This window comes from Hyperolius riggenbachi, chromosome 11, assembly GCF_040937935.1.
Source record: "Hyperolius riggenbachi isolate aHypRig1 chromosome 11, aHypRig1.pri, whole genome shotgun sequence".
Taxonomy (NCBI): domain Eukaryota; kingdom Metazoa; phylum Chordata; class Amphibia; order Anura; family Hyperoliidae; genus Hyperolius; species Hyperolius riggenbachi.
Genome location: NC_090656.1, coordinates 88,427,418 through 88,442,338, shown reverse-complemented (window position 1 = coordinate 88,442,338; position 14,921 = coordinate 88,427,418). Strand labels below are relative to the sequence as shown.

The following is a 14,921-nucleotide window of genomic DNA, read 5'->3' as shown; positions in this document are numbered from 1 at the left end:
GGCCTCTTTATGTTCCACACATCTCTGTGTACCTCCTGCCACTAGCAACTGAGCTCCAGTGCGGCTCCCTCATGTTCCACACCTCTCCCTTCACCTCCTGCCTTTCACCACTGAGCTCCAGTGTGGCCCCTTCATGTTCCACAACTCTCCCTGTACCTCCTGCTACTCGCCACTGAGCTCCAGTGCGACTCCTTCATGTTCCACAGTGTGGCCCTTTGTGTTCCACATCTCTCCCTACACCTCCTGCCACTCACCACTGGGCTCCAGTGTGTCCTCTTTATGTATCACACCTTTCCCTGTACCCCCTGCCACTCACTACAGGGCTCCAGTGTGGCCCCTTTATGTACCACACCTCTACCTGCACCTCCTGCCACTCACTACAGGGCTCCAGTGGGCCCTTTCATGTTTCACATCTCCCTGTACCTCCTGCCACTCTCACCACTGGGCTCCAGTGTGGCCCCTTCTTGTATTAAACCTTTCCCTGTACCCCCTGCCACTTACTACAGGGCTCCAGTGTGGCCCCTTTATGTACCACACCTCTACCTGCACCTCCTGCCACTCACTACAGGGCTCCAGTGGGCCCCTTCATGTTCCACACCTCTCCCTGCACCTCCTGTCATTCACCACTGAGCTCCAGTGTGGCCCCCTTCATGTTTCATACCTCTCCCTGTACCTCCTGCTACTCGCCACTGAGTTCCAGTGCGACTCCTTCATGTTCCACACCTCTCCCTGCACCTCACCACTGGGCTCCAGTGTGGCCCTTCGTGTACTACACCTCTCCCTGCACCTCCTGCCACTCACTGCTGGGCACCAGTGTGGCCCCTTCGTGTACCACACCTCTCCCTGCACCTCCTGCCTCTCTCCAGTGTAGCCCCTTCATGTTCCACACCCCTCCCTGCACATCCTGCCACTCACCACATGGCTCCAGTGTGGCACTTTGTGTTCCACATCTCTCTCTGCACCTCCTGCCAGTCACCACAGGGCTCCAGTGTGGCCCCTTTATGTTCCTCACCTCTCCCTGCACCTCCTGCCAGTCACCACAGGGCTCCAGTGTGGCCCCTTTATGTTCCTCACCTCTCCTTGCACATCCTGCCGCTCACCACAGGGCTCCAGTGTGACCCTTTCATGGTCCTCACCTCTCCCTGCACATCCTGCCACTCGCCACTGAGCTCCAGTGTGGCCTCTTCATGTTCCACACATCTCCGTGTACCTCCTGCTACTCGCCACTGAGCTCCAGTGCGGCTCCCTCATGTTCCACACCTCTCCCTTCACCTCCTGCCTTTCACCACTGGGCTTCAGTGTGGCCCCTTCATGTTCCACAACTCTCCTTGCACCTCCTGCCACTCTCCAGTGTGGCCCCTTCATGTTTCACATCTCTCCCTGCACCTCCTGCCAGTCACCGCAGGGCTCCAGTGTGGCCCCTTTATGTTCCTCACCTCTCCCTGCACATCCTGCCGCTCACCACAGGGCTCCAGTGTGACCCCTTCATGTTCCACACCTCTCCCTGTACCTCCTGCTACTCGCCACTGAGCTCCAGTGTGACTCCTTCATGTTCCACACCTCTCCCTACACCTCCTGCCTTTCACCACTGGGCTTCAGTGTGGCCCCTTCATGTTCCACACCTCTCCTTGCACCTCCTGCCTCTCTCCAGTGTGGCCCCTTCATGTTTCACATCTCTCCCTACACCTCCTGCCACTCACCACTGGGCTCCAGTGTGTCCTCTTCATGTATTACCCCTTTCCCTGTACCCCCTGCCTTTCACTACAGGGCTCCAGTGTGGCCCCTTTATGTACCACACCTTTACCTGCACCTCCTGCCATTCACTACAGGGCTCCAGTGGGCCGCTTCATGTACCACAACACTCCTTGCACCTCCTGCCACTCTCTAGTGTGGCCCCTTCATGTTCCACACCATTCCCTGCACCTCCTGCCACTCACTACTGGGCTCCAGTGTGGCCGTCTCATGTACTACACCTTTCCCTGTACCTCCTGCTGCTCTCACCACTGGACTCCAGTGTGGCCCCTTCGTGTACCACACCCCTCCCTGCACATCCTGCCACTCACCACATGGCTCCAGTGTGGCCCTTTGTGTTCCACATCTCTCCCTGCACCTCCTTCCACTCACTACTGGGCTCCCATGTGGCCCCTTTATGTTCCTCACCTCTCCCTGCACCTCCTGCCGCTCACCACTGGGTTCCAGTGTGACCCCTTCATGTTCCTCACCTTTCCCTGCACCTCCTGCTACTCACCACTGGGCTCCAGTGGGGCCCCTTCATGTTCCTCACGTTTTCCTGTACCTCCTGCCACTCCCCACTGGGCTCCAGTGTGGCCCCTTCATGTTCCTCACCTCTCCCTGCACCTCCTGCCAGTCACCACAGGGCTCCAGTGTTGCCCCCTTATTTTCCTCACCTCTCCCTGCATCTCCTGCCGCACACCACAGGGCTCCTGTGTGGCCTCTTCATGTTCCACACCTCTCCCTGCACCTCTTGCCACTCACCACTGGGCTCCAGTGTGGCCCCTTCATTTTCCTCACCTCTCCCTGCACCCCCTGTACCTCCTGCTGCTCTCACCACTGGGCTCCAGTGTGGCCTCTTCGTGTACCACACCTCTCCCTGCACTTCCTGCCTTTCTCCAGTGTAGCCCCTTCATGTTCCACACCCCTCTCTGCACCTCCTGCCACTCACCACATGGCTCCAGTGTGGCCCTTTGCATTCCACATCTCTCCCTGCACCTCCTTCCACTCACTACTGGGCTCCAGTGTGGCCCCTTTATGTTCCTTACCTCTCCCTGCACCTCCTGCCGCTCACCACTGGGCTCCAGTGGGGCCCCTTTATGTTCCTTACCTCTCCCTGCACCTCCTGCCACTCACCACTGGGCTCCAGTGGGGCCCCTTCATGTTCCACACCTCTCCTTGCACCTCCTGCCACTCAGGATTCTTTTTGTTTTCTAGTTTTCAAGTAATTCAATCAATAATATACCCTGAAGTTGATTGAGCATTTGTTGATTGTGATATGATCTTTAATGACGTTAAGACCTAATTGAATGAAATACTGGCCATGCAACAATACAACAGAATATTTTTTGCTTATTTCAAATCACTTCTGTACAAAATTGATCAGATTAGACCTGTTGAAAATTATCGATTCAACTCTGATCTAATGGAAAATTGCATGGTGTGTTGTGTAATATGTTGGCCCTTTATAAATACAATAAATAATAATAGAATGCGGCCAGGCTGCGCATCCTCAGAAGACCGCGGCTAGCCAGAACACCGGGGGCAATGTCTACTGAACAGAGTCGCCGGAGAGGACCGCGTGGGGCTAGAGGAACCCCAGGTAAGTATAAATGCAGGGGTATTGCTCATCTCTGAATCTTTTTAAACTTAGTGGACATTGTTTTTTTTATAGTGTATTTGTAGCCAAAGTAACAACACTTGTTGTTCATGGTCATTTTCATGGATAAATCAAGAGTGTTGTCTAATTTCATAAGAGGGGCTAATCATTTTTGCCACAACTGTACTTTCAGCCCACTGCTAGTTCACAGTTATTTACTATCACATGCTGGAGTACCTGGCTTACTTTTACAGCAATTGGTGATCTCAATCTTCCATCCAGACACATACCTACAGCAACATAGAGGAGGCTCCACCTCTTTCCTTTTCCACTTGTAAGCAGCTGTGTGACCCTTGTCCCATAGTTATATACACTGGATGGTAAAGTACATACATCAATGTATATACATACAGAGGAGACCGTAATGAACTGTGGTACAAAGTTTGCCTGCTGGATCTCATATTGCTCCTCTCAGGAAGGTTCAGTTTTAGCAAACTGAAAATTTCCCTAAGCATAAGCAGATAAGCAAAAGTCTTACGAAACACATTGTTTTTTTCCTGCTCAGTACATTTGGTTCTTGTGGCTTAAAAAGTACCGTAGTTCTAATTTTCTCACATAGAAAAAAATAAATTTGTAAATACAGATCTATGGTGCACAAATGTTTCTGCAGTTTAATGTTATTAAAAATCATTCTTGTATTTCAACCCACAGCCATCTAGGAAATTCCAAAATTGAGCTGCTCTTGTTTGCAGCCTTAGTGGCAGTGCTATGAGACTCTTCAGGAATTCGTACCTTGTTGCAGGGGGGATTTAGAGCTGGGACTTACTACAGGTGTTATTACAGGTTTCACAAAGCGCCCACACTTTTTAAAATCATAGAAGTGCCAAAATCTCCTGCAGTGATAGCGATTTGACTACTGTAGCCACTGATGCGCTTGCTCTGGGATCGCTTCACAATTGTTTTGTGATCACTCCACTATCGCAGCACTGCTAGTGGGCCCACCCCCATAGGCATCCACTGGCCTAACGCTTTGCCAAAGTGCACCTTTTGGGTCCCAGCCCTTACTGCACAGGGCAGGACAGTGAACTATTTTTAAATGATTTTCCAGGAATAAAGGGCATGAGGTATACCTGAAATTTTTAGATATTGTCTTTTTGTGATCATTTCTTTATCTGAGATAGAATAATAAATATGTTAAAATGATGGTATTAAAAAGGGCACAGGGTAGAGCTGAAATTGCAAAATATCCTTTATAAAAAATGAAAATGAAAAAATATTTACAACCGTAATCAGGATTATAAAACATTGGTAAATGTTTTATTAGACCCCCCCCCCCCGGTGGTGCCTAACCCAAAGACCACCCTAGTGGTGGCTAACCCTTAGACCTCACCTCGTGGCGCCTAACCCTAGGACACCCCTGGTGGTGCCTGACCTTAAGACCCCCCCCCACCCCCCGTGGTTCCTAACCCTAAGACCCCACTGGTGGTGCCTAACCCTAAAACCTCCCTTCCTGATGCCTAATCCTATAATCCCCTTTCTACGCTGCAAATAACATAAATACAAAAAGCAATACAATTCTCAGACAATACATTTCAAAATGACAATTTACGAAATTATAATTCTCAATACGAATTTCAAAGTGACAAAAAAAAGTAAAACAATAATTTACAATTGTCAAAATGAATTTCAAGACAATACCGTAATTTTCAAAAAATTAATTCTCAAAATGAAAAATTTTGGTTTGACAGGCTAATAAAGGTGGTGCCCAAATTTCTGCTTTTTGCGCCCAATAGCCAATATTTTGCATTAGCACCTATGGTGCGCCCAATAGCCAATATTTTGCATTAGCACCTATAGTGCGCCCAAAGAGTCCATTAGCTGCAGGCACCCAAATTTCCTGATTCCAGCTGGGATTGCCTGATGCTGGATTTGTGTGCTTGCAGGTTGCTTGAGCAGCCTTCAGACAAAGCACAAACCTTACAGCTGCCCAGAATCCCGCCTCAGACCAGGGCCGTTGATGTGTCTGGGGACAGGCACAAGTTGATACACCATACTATCTGCAGGTATCCTGCAGCTCACAGCACCGCCTCCTTTCTTTCCCAGCTACAGTTGACTTTGGATGTAGCAGCAGCGTGTGTACAGAGCATGGAGCAGCAGCGTGTGTACAGAGCATGGAGCAGCTCTGGGGAACTTTAAAAAGTCAGGTATGAGCCCAGCCCTGTGCCCTGCTGGGTGAATGCTTCACTTTCCCGTTCATTACCAATGTCTGCTGTCCTCATTATTATCTGTATCCAAACTGCTCCTGATCAATTACGTTGTTGGTCGGTTGGATGAGAAATTGCATTATGTGTACCCAGCTGAGGGAGACCTTTCAGGAATCCCGCCCCCCCCGCCCCTTGAAAATCCTGGGTTTGCCCCTGAACTGCTTTGCAGGCCTCTGGGTGCTTCTACACTTCCTGTAGCTCCTGGCGGCTTTCCGGAAAGCCGGAGGGAGCAGTAATTAGTTTTGACCCTACAGTGCTCTGCAAACACCCCAAAGTACTGTCCCTGTTATCCCCCTCAGGCATGCTGGTTAGTTGAGACTTCCGCTTGCCTGAATTCTGGATAACTGGGACTTTTGAGGTCGTGTGAAAGTACATGCTTACCCTAAAGCCAACTACCTCAAACTACAAGTGTATGTGGATGATATCCCACTGTGTAAGAAAACGAGCTGTGCTACATAATGGGTATTTGTAAAAGGAGGTTTTAGGATGGTTTCACACTGTATATTGACGTTAGTGATGCGATGCATTGCGTATCGCACCACCAAAAACAGGGCTTCAGGGAACACTGCATTGGTACACGGCATTCCCTGTCTGGCAACTTGGATAAATGGAAATCCATTTTAATATTGAGCTGCAGAAATATACCAGCTGTTTTAACACAGGTGACAGCTATTGAGTACTTCCATCCCCAAGGCTTGGTTCACACTGCAACACAAAACACACTTGTCAGTCCATAACAGACCAGTTAGATCTGTTCCGGTAAATGCAACGCAAACTTCCGAATATTGACAGCATAAATACGGTAAGTTGCCATTTCATAATTTTCCAAGAATACAAGTATATAGAAGGTGCAAATTAGGTAGTTAGCCATTTTTGTGCACTTTATACACTGGGCCCAATCTAATTCACTTTTTCTCCTAGGGGATAATTAGCATTTTCTGTTTAAAATAACACAATGCAATTGAAAAAGTACCAAATAGTAAGTGAAAAAGTTCTGTCAAAATTATTTTTGATTTTTTTTTTTTTTTTTGCTGGTGGCTTAAAATGCATTTTATTGATAAGATGTTAGTTATCACCTAGGAGAAAACATAGAAGAAAAAGTGAATTGGATCAGGCCCATTGAATGCTAAACGTAATTTTTACATCCCATAACATCGATTTACATCCCATCAGTGATGAATATTGATTGCTGCAGATATATTTTGCATGGAGATGTTTTATGGAATGTTTTAAATATGTTTTAATCTTTTTGGTGCTATACCCTTTGTACGTGTACCCTTTGGTAGATCATTGTCAAAGATCTCTTATATGATATTAGTGATAGTATTGAGTGGTGCTTGTTCCGGGGTTTCTGCTTCTTGATGTGGTTAATATTGTATTTTGACCCTAGCACACTCTAGTTTCATTCACAAGGGTGCGTACAAACTGTGTTGTGTAACTGTAATGCTGAGAATACACAATGAGATTTTTCAGTCGATTTACTGTCCGATCTTATTTCTGACCGCTTTTACAATCCATTTTTTTATCTTATCAATTTCCATTCACTTCTATGAGAAATCGATCAGAAAAATGATTGGAAATGTCGGAAATTATCTTTCGAACCATCTATCTGCTGAAAAAAAAACGTATGGTGTATTCCCAGCATAAGCCTTATACTGTAGTATGTGTGCATCTGGCTGAACAAAAGGAGTTGGATGAGCTGTAGGAGGTCATCCAGGACAAAAGTGAATATGTAATTGGAGTTTTTGTAAAGTTTATGCAGTTTTTGTTGTGGAATTTACATAGTACATCCTTGCACTTCCTATATCGTTCTGCTGATTCATATCGAGATAAGTACTATGTCCCCATGGCTATCTTTACATCAGTCTGTGCAGTAAGACAAAGACAGACTGACTAAAGTTAATAATCTTCATCGGATTTATTGATTGTATTTATTGATTGTATTTTTTAAATTTCACGGTTAGGGTTAAAGGGAGCCCCGAGTTGTGGGTAATATGTAGGCTGCCGTATTTATTTTTTTGTAAACAATGCCAGTTGCTTGGCTGCCCTGTTGATCTTCTGGTACACGGAGTGTATGAGTCAAAACCCTGGATCAAGCATATGGCTAATTCAGTAAAACCTGGGTCAGCTGAGTCAGAGTACCTGACCTGCATGTGCTTGTTTAGGGTCTATGGCTAAAAAATATTAGATACACAGGATCAGGAGGACTGCCAGGCAACTGGTATTGTTTAAAAGGAAATAAATATGGAATCCTCCATATTACTTTCAGCTCGGTTCCCCTTAACATACAGATTTGGATTTATGGATGGACACAATAAAGCCATATGGTGCACTGCTTTCCAGCACGCACAGCCTGCATATGTAACAAACACATGACTTCTATTATGTTTATTTTACTATTATGTATATATGTAGCGCTGAAATATTTGTATGTACTCAGCGGACCTTTGACACCTTCTACTACACACACACACACACCACACACACACACCACACACACCACACACACACCACACACACACCACACACACACACAAACACACACACACACACACACACACACACACACACACACACACACACACACACACACACACACACACACACACACACACACACACACACACACACACACACCACACACATCACACACATCACACACACATCACACACACAACACACACACATCACACACACATCACACACACATCACACACACACACACATCACACACATCACACACACACACACACACCACACACACACACACACCACACACACACACCACACAACACACACACTATTATGGTTCTGATTACTTATTTGTTCTGTTATGTGATGAGTGATGCATTGTGTGCAATAAGGAAGACTTGGTGCTCATCATGCAGTTTTCACTTCAATTTCTACTGATTGCCAGTGCCTGATCTTAAGCTCAAAATCGATCTCTTTCTCAATCAGAAGCAGATGGGACATGCTGGAAAATATTGATCAAAATACTGGCTATTGTTCCATGTGTATGTCCTTTATTGTTTCTTTTCCGATTGATATCCAATTTGAATAAAATGGCATACATGTGTACGCTAGCTTTCTTCTATAGCTGATCACTGTCGGATCTGAATATCGATGTGATCTCTTGCTCTTAGTGAAAATTGCATGATGTGTTCCAAGCTTTAGTTGTACACCGTGTGCAGTAACCCTTTATTCTGGTTGATTGATTGCTCATCAGATTCTTCAAACGATCAATGTCCAGTTTGTGTACAAATTTAGATTTAGTACTTTGCATGGATTAATTAAGCTTTGATACTTAAAGGGAACCTGAAGCGAGTAAAATTATTTAAAAATAACACGTGACGTAGCTGGAAATGAATATTACATACTAACCTCACCATCAGTTCCTCTCAGAAGCTCACCATTTTGTTCTTACAGTGATCCCTTCCAGTTCTGACAATATTTTGTCAGAACTGAAATATACCAGTTGCTGTCAGTTATATAGCAGCAGCTGTCAGTTACAACTGAATGTTTCCCTATGACTCAAGTGGGTGACATTACAGTTTAACAGTGTGCTGACCAGGAAGCTGTTATGGGGTAATGACCATTTTTAAATTGGAGGACGGAGAATTCCATTGATCACAGTGGACAAACAGGACACAGGAGCGGAGAAAGAGATTGAGGAGTAGACTACCCAGGAGGGAAGATTGACCTGTGTATGGTTATTTTGACTTTTTATTTTCAGTTCAGGTTCTCTTTAAGAGATTTTGTCTGCAGTTTACAGCTGCACCACAGGACATTGTAGGGCTTTTCTGAACCTTCTGAGATGAGATGTGATCAACATTAGCAGACATAACTGAATTATTGAGTGGTTGGTCTCATCATTCATTTCTATGGTATGTATGTCATTTGGGTCTGAGTTACGAATGTAGAATACAAATATAGCCATTTTCATTTCTTCCCACGGGAAGTTATTGCTTAAATTATGCCAAATATTAGTTCCACACGCATTTCTAGAACACGATCGCAACATTGGAGAAAACTGAAAACCTCCTGCCTATACTAGTTGGTATTGTGATACACCTTATGTTTAACATATTCATTTTCTGTTTTTATATATTGATTACACATTATGCAACATTTGTTATTGTTTTACTTACTATTGTATTACGTTGTGTTTATTATTTATTATTTTATTATGCATCCTCCATCAAGCTCACAATATAATCTCTGCGTCGCAGTCAATTCCACTTACAGATGCAGTTCCACCTATATATCTTGGAGCTTTGTTTAATAATTTTGTAGAAAGCACTATTCTTTCAATGATAGGTGTATCTGGTGAATTATATTCAAAGGATGAACTCCAGGAACCAAAGCAGAAAAAAGACAGAAAAACCAGGAGCACCAATATAGTGCAGTATTCCAGAACACTAGATAACTGGTACAAGAAATGCTGTGTACAAGACTGAGTTGCTGAAAGGCAACCACAGTAACAGGCGTGTGTAGAATTCAGTCTCCACACAGATATACAGGAATCTTCCTCACCAGGGCTGTGGAGTTTGAGTCGAGGAATCGGAGCAATTTTGGGTACCTGGAGTCGGAGTCGGTGGTTTCATAAACTGAGGAGTCGAAGTCAGATGCTTTTTGTACCAACTCCACAGCCCTGGTAAGTATTAGACTAAGAAGTTGAAGTCGGGGAGTTGGAGCAATTTGGGGTACTCGGAGTTGGAGTCAGTGGTTTCATAAACTGAGGAGTCTTAGTTGGAGTTGGATTATTTTTGTACCGACTCCACAGTCCTGTTCCTCGCAGTATGGTGGGTCGTACTCCAGAGAAGCAAAAACGCCCCCTGGAACTAATTGCACAGGGGAGGCCCCAAACTAGGCGGAACAAACTAAAATAGGTGGGATGCAGCACCCCAGACAATTGGCAATGGTGTGAAATAAATAGTCTTCTCTTGGTAGAGGAAGGAGAGTGAGAAATATTCCATTTATTGGACACTTAAAGAGACTCTGAAGCCTCTTAAAATTCATCTTTTTATCCCCTTCTACACTATCACCCCATCTAAAACGCTGCTATCCCGCTGCAGAACGCAGAGTTTAACCCCCCCCCAAACACCAGGGCAAAAATCCACGACTTTCCAGGTCATGGATTTTGCTGCCCGGGGAGGCAGAGCTTTGAGTTGTAGCTCTGCCTCTATTTGCGTCAATCAGTGCTAATCGCCGCCTCTCCCCCACCCCTCCCAGTAAAGGAAGACTGAGAGGGGCGGGGAGAGGCGGCGATCAGCGCCGATTGACGGGAGTAGAGACAGAGCTACAGCCCAAAGCTCTGCCTCTACTAGGAAACGCTCCAACATTGCCCAGGGTATTTGGGGGGTTTAACACAGCATTCTGCCGCGGGATAGCAGCTTTTTAGATGGGGTTATAGTGTAGAAGGGGATTGTTAAATAAAAAGAGGAATTTTAAGAGGCGTCAGACTCTTTAAAGCATGACGCATTTTGCAGGCAGGCCTTACCCACTTCTTCAGGTCAAAAAATACAGTGTCTGTAACTCAAGTGCCTCAGACTCGGAGCGCCTTGTGAGACGCTGTATTTTTTTACCTGAAGAAGCAAGTAAGGACTTCAAAATGAGCCATCCTTAAAGCGTCCAATAAATTAAATATTTCTCACTATCCTTGTACCAAAGTAAGATTGCTTACTTCACATTGCTCTCCAGCTGTTCACAATTGTTTGGGGTGCCTCCTCCTACCTATTTTACTATTCTTTAAATGTTTTTTTGGCACTTTTTCTACCACTGCAACTGCCTAATTCTGCCGATGTAAAATAAAACGGTGCTAGAGGAGAACATACCATACAGACTTCAAGTGGTTGAGTTTTGATGGTAGTTCTGATAAATACAGTGATTTAATGTATATTCTTTTTTTCTTCTCTTGCAGGTTTGTGATCCTTTCCGTGGTTCTCTTTGGTCTGACCTATAACCCCCATGAAACATGTTCTCTGAATCTGGTGGATCACGGGCGAGGATATCTGGGCATCCTGCTCAGCTGCATGATTGCAGAGGTGGCCATCATCTGGCTGAGCATGAGAGGAGGGATCCTGTACACCGAGCCCCGGGACTCCATGCAGTATGTGTTATACGTGCGGCTTGGTAAGTCACAGCTAACCTTAAATGTTTTTCATTAATCAGTCATAAGGAAAGTAAAGAAGTTCCTCTATTTATTCTACTTTTTTTCCTTGTAGCAATTCTGGTGATTGAGTTTATTTACGCAATCGTTGGCATTGTCTGGCTTGCTCAGTATTACACATCCTGCAATGACATCACAGCAAAAAATGTTACACTTGGTAAGTGAAACCCTCTTTACTTTCTTTTTAAGTGGAAATTGCAAAGAATGGTAAGAGATTGGGCCTGAATTACAAAGCGGTGCTAACAGTTAGCACGCTAGTGAAAAGCCCTTTATCACGCCTAAACTCTGTTTAGGCATGATAAGTTTAGGCATGATAAGTTTAGGTGTGATAAGTTTAGGTGTGATAAGTTTGGGCATGATAAGTTTAGGCATGATAAGTTTAGGTGTGATACGTTTTTAGGCGTGATAAATTTAAGCACCAACAGTGTTAGCACCGCAGTGCACAACTGATCAAAAGTTTTGCGCTAGCAAAGTCTGGTGCACTTTGCATAGAGTTTAATGGCGCTGCTTTGCGTGCGGGACTTTGCGAGCGATCTAAACTTATCATGCCTAAACTTATCATGCCTAAACTGAGTTTAGGCATGATAAAAATGGTTATCACGCCTTAAGTCTTTAACTGGGTTATCACTGCTTTGTGAATCAAGCCCATTGTGTGATCTGTGGGTGGGAGGAGCCTCACTGTGGCCTGAAAGGTACTCTGCTTCTACCTGTGTACCTGTGACGCTAAGCCAGCCTATCTCAGAGTAGAGTATCAGGCCAATCAGAACTGCCACAGTGCTTCCCTGCTGCTTAAAGTGTACCTGAGATGAGACATCTCAGATACCATACTTACCTGGGGCTTCCTTAAGCTCCCTTGAGGCTGCTCTGATCCCTCGCTTTCTTCTCGGGTGGCTCCTGTCCCCACGCAATACGGCCCGGTAGCCTAGCCAAGCCGTGCTTCGTTGCACATGTGCACTCCTATCGCGCTCCCGTGACTGGAAACGTTATGCACCTGCGCTGCACAGGCACAGAACACTCCCGGCGAAGGTAAGTACAGAACCTGAGATTCCTTTCATCTCAGGATTACGTTAATGAAGTAGTCCACCCATTGCTGCATTTGGTAAAGAAAAGGGAGGGTACAGTCATAGTTTAATGTTGGCTTTTTCTCACTTCAGAATTTACAAAGGAAGTCCACTTTAATGTACCCTAAGAGGTGCCGTATGTACTGTAATACATTTCAGCTATTATAAACTAGCCTTTTACCTATTTTGGAAAATTCTCAATCTGGTTACAGGATCACAGGTCTCCTGCTCATCATTCAAATGATGCTATATACTGTAGGAAGAGACACTGTATGCAGGCGGTAGGCCGGCCTTACAGGTCAGGAATTGGGCTGGGTTTTCCTCCTGCTCCACACTTTTAGGCAGAACTGGGCTCTGGCTCATTAGGAAAAACCCACTTATGTCCAGATAGCCTGTTGTGTAACCTAGAACAGACATTGGACAACAGAAACATTGACTCTTCTATGCTTTATATTTGCCTGAACTATGATTTTATATTTTAAAATCAAATGACAATATTTCTGAGATAGTTAATCACCTTTTAGGGTAGATTATAAAACATGGGAAAAAAAATCTGCGCACAACCTTTACAGCAGAGAACTGGATTCCCCAATTGACAAAGTAAAATGTATTTTATAATGCAATGTAATCAGGGACATCTCAGGGAAACCCCTTGGGAGGAATGGTAGTGCAAATATTTAGCAACTACAGTTTAGAGTCTTACATGTCTACTGGGGCATCTCCACAGAGATCGGGAAATTAACTGCAGTGCACATGCTCAACACAACTTTAAAGAGATTATAGTCTAAAATACTCATCATGTGCATGGCGTTCTTGTAAAAAGTTATACTGACTTCAGCTGTGCTCTCAGTATAACTGACTCTCGGAGATTCCCTGTGCCATGACTTTCTATGGTTAGCCCCTCCCCCTTGCAGTCAAGTGTTGTGGTGCTTTAGTGGCACTCTGTATCTCCGATACAGAGAATGCCACAGCACTCAGCTGCATGGGCAGGGCCAGCGCTATCATAGAGGCAAAGGGGGCAATCACCCCAGAGCCTGTAGGAGCCCCCAAGGTGCCCCCCCCCCCCCATCTTAACTTTTGCTCCCCGGGACCTCTGCAGAGTCTTTGGCAGAGTAGTGTGTCATCTGGGGGGTGCTAGTACACGGTGTTCCCTGTCTGGCCACCAGCCAAGCAGGAAGTGACGCGCACTTCGGTCACTTCCTGCTTTGGGTATGCGGATGTAAAAATACACTTCCGCACTTGGGCACCGCAATGCTGCGACACCAACTTATTTAAAAATCCTGCGTAGCCATAGACTAATATGACTTCCGGGCTGATACAGATCGTCGCAGGTTGCTGCGGGTTCCACGCGGTAAATAGTTCTGCACTTATGGCGCAGTGTACTGCAATGTATGAAGTATGAACTCCCACATAGGGTCTCATTAGTCTGCGGTTGCCGCACCGTGCCAGTGTGAAAGGGGCCCTAAAGTCAACTTGAGGTGAAAGTGATGTGGAGGCTGTCATATTTATTTCCTTTGAAGCTAACTTTTTTTAAAAGGAAATAAATATAGCAGCCATCATGTCACTCTCGCCTCGGGTTCCCTTTAAAAGCCATAGACATTGCAGTGTACTTGCGCTGCACAGATACGCTTCTCATCTTTAGCCAACAAATGTGTCCTGTTTAATGGAGCAGGAAGGAGGGATGATGGAGTGAGCAGCTTCTTGCAGGCAGGGTAAGTGTGAACACAGTGCACTCAGTCCTCAATGTACTTGATCCGGTGTCCTGAATGGCTACAGAAGTTTGTGAGAGGCCTGTAAGCTTGCTAGATTTCAGCCAATAGCTTGCAGAACAAGGGTCTCTGCCTTTCTTCTAAGTGTGTATGCAGCCTAAAGCTCCAGTATGGCTGCCCTCAACATGGAAAGTCACACGTAACCTGTGCTGTTCTCACCAGGGCATTTTTCTGATGGTTATGTTACCTTTGGATTACACATTTACAAAAATGATGACGTTTATTGAATACAGTCCAATTAAAGCTGCTCTAAAAGATAAGCAACAGCATAATGACCTTTAGGCCAGTTTCACACTGCAAACTGGCGGTGCGACAGCAGCACCGCAT

At 45.3% G+C, this 14,921-nt stretch overlaps 1 protein-coding gene across 3 annotated transcripts in view; it reads left to right on the top strand.

Moving 5' to 3' along the window:
* The window catches only part of DAGLA (diacylglycerol lipase alpha), a 153,824-nt gene that overhangs the window by 81,771 nt on the left and 57,132 nt on the right, over nt 1–14,921 (top strand). For all 3 annotated transcript variants that reach the window (XR_011024755.1, XM_068260428.1, XM_068260429.1), the window contains exons 3-4: nt 11,516–11,727; nt 11,820–11,921. Coding sequence is in view for 2 of the 3 variants with exons in the window: in XM_068260428.1 (XP_068116529.1) it covers nt 11,516–11,727; nt 11,820–11,921 (314 nt within the window). In the remaining variant the exon portion in view is untranslated. The remainder of the gene's footprint in view (nt 1–11,515; nt 11,728–11,819; nt 11,922–14,921) is intronic.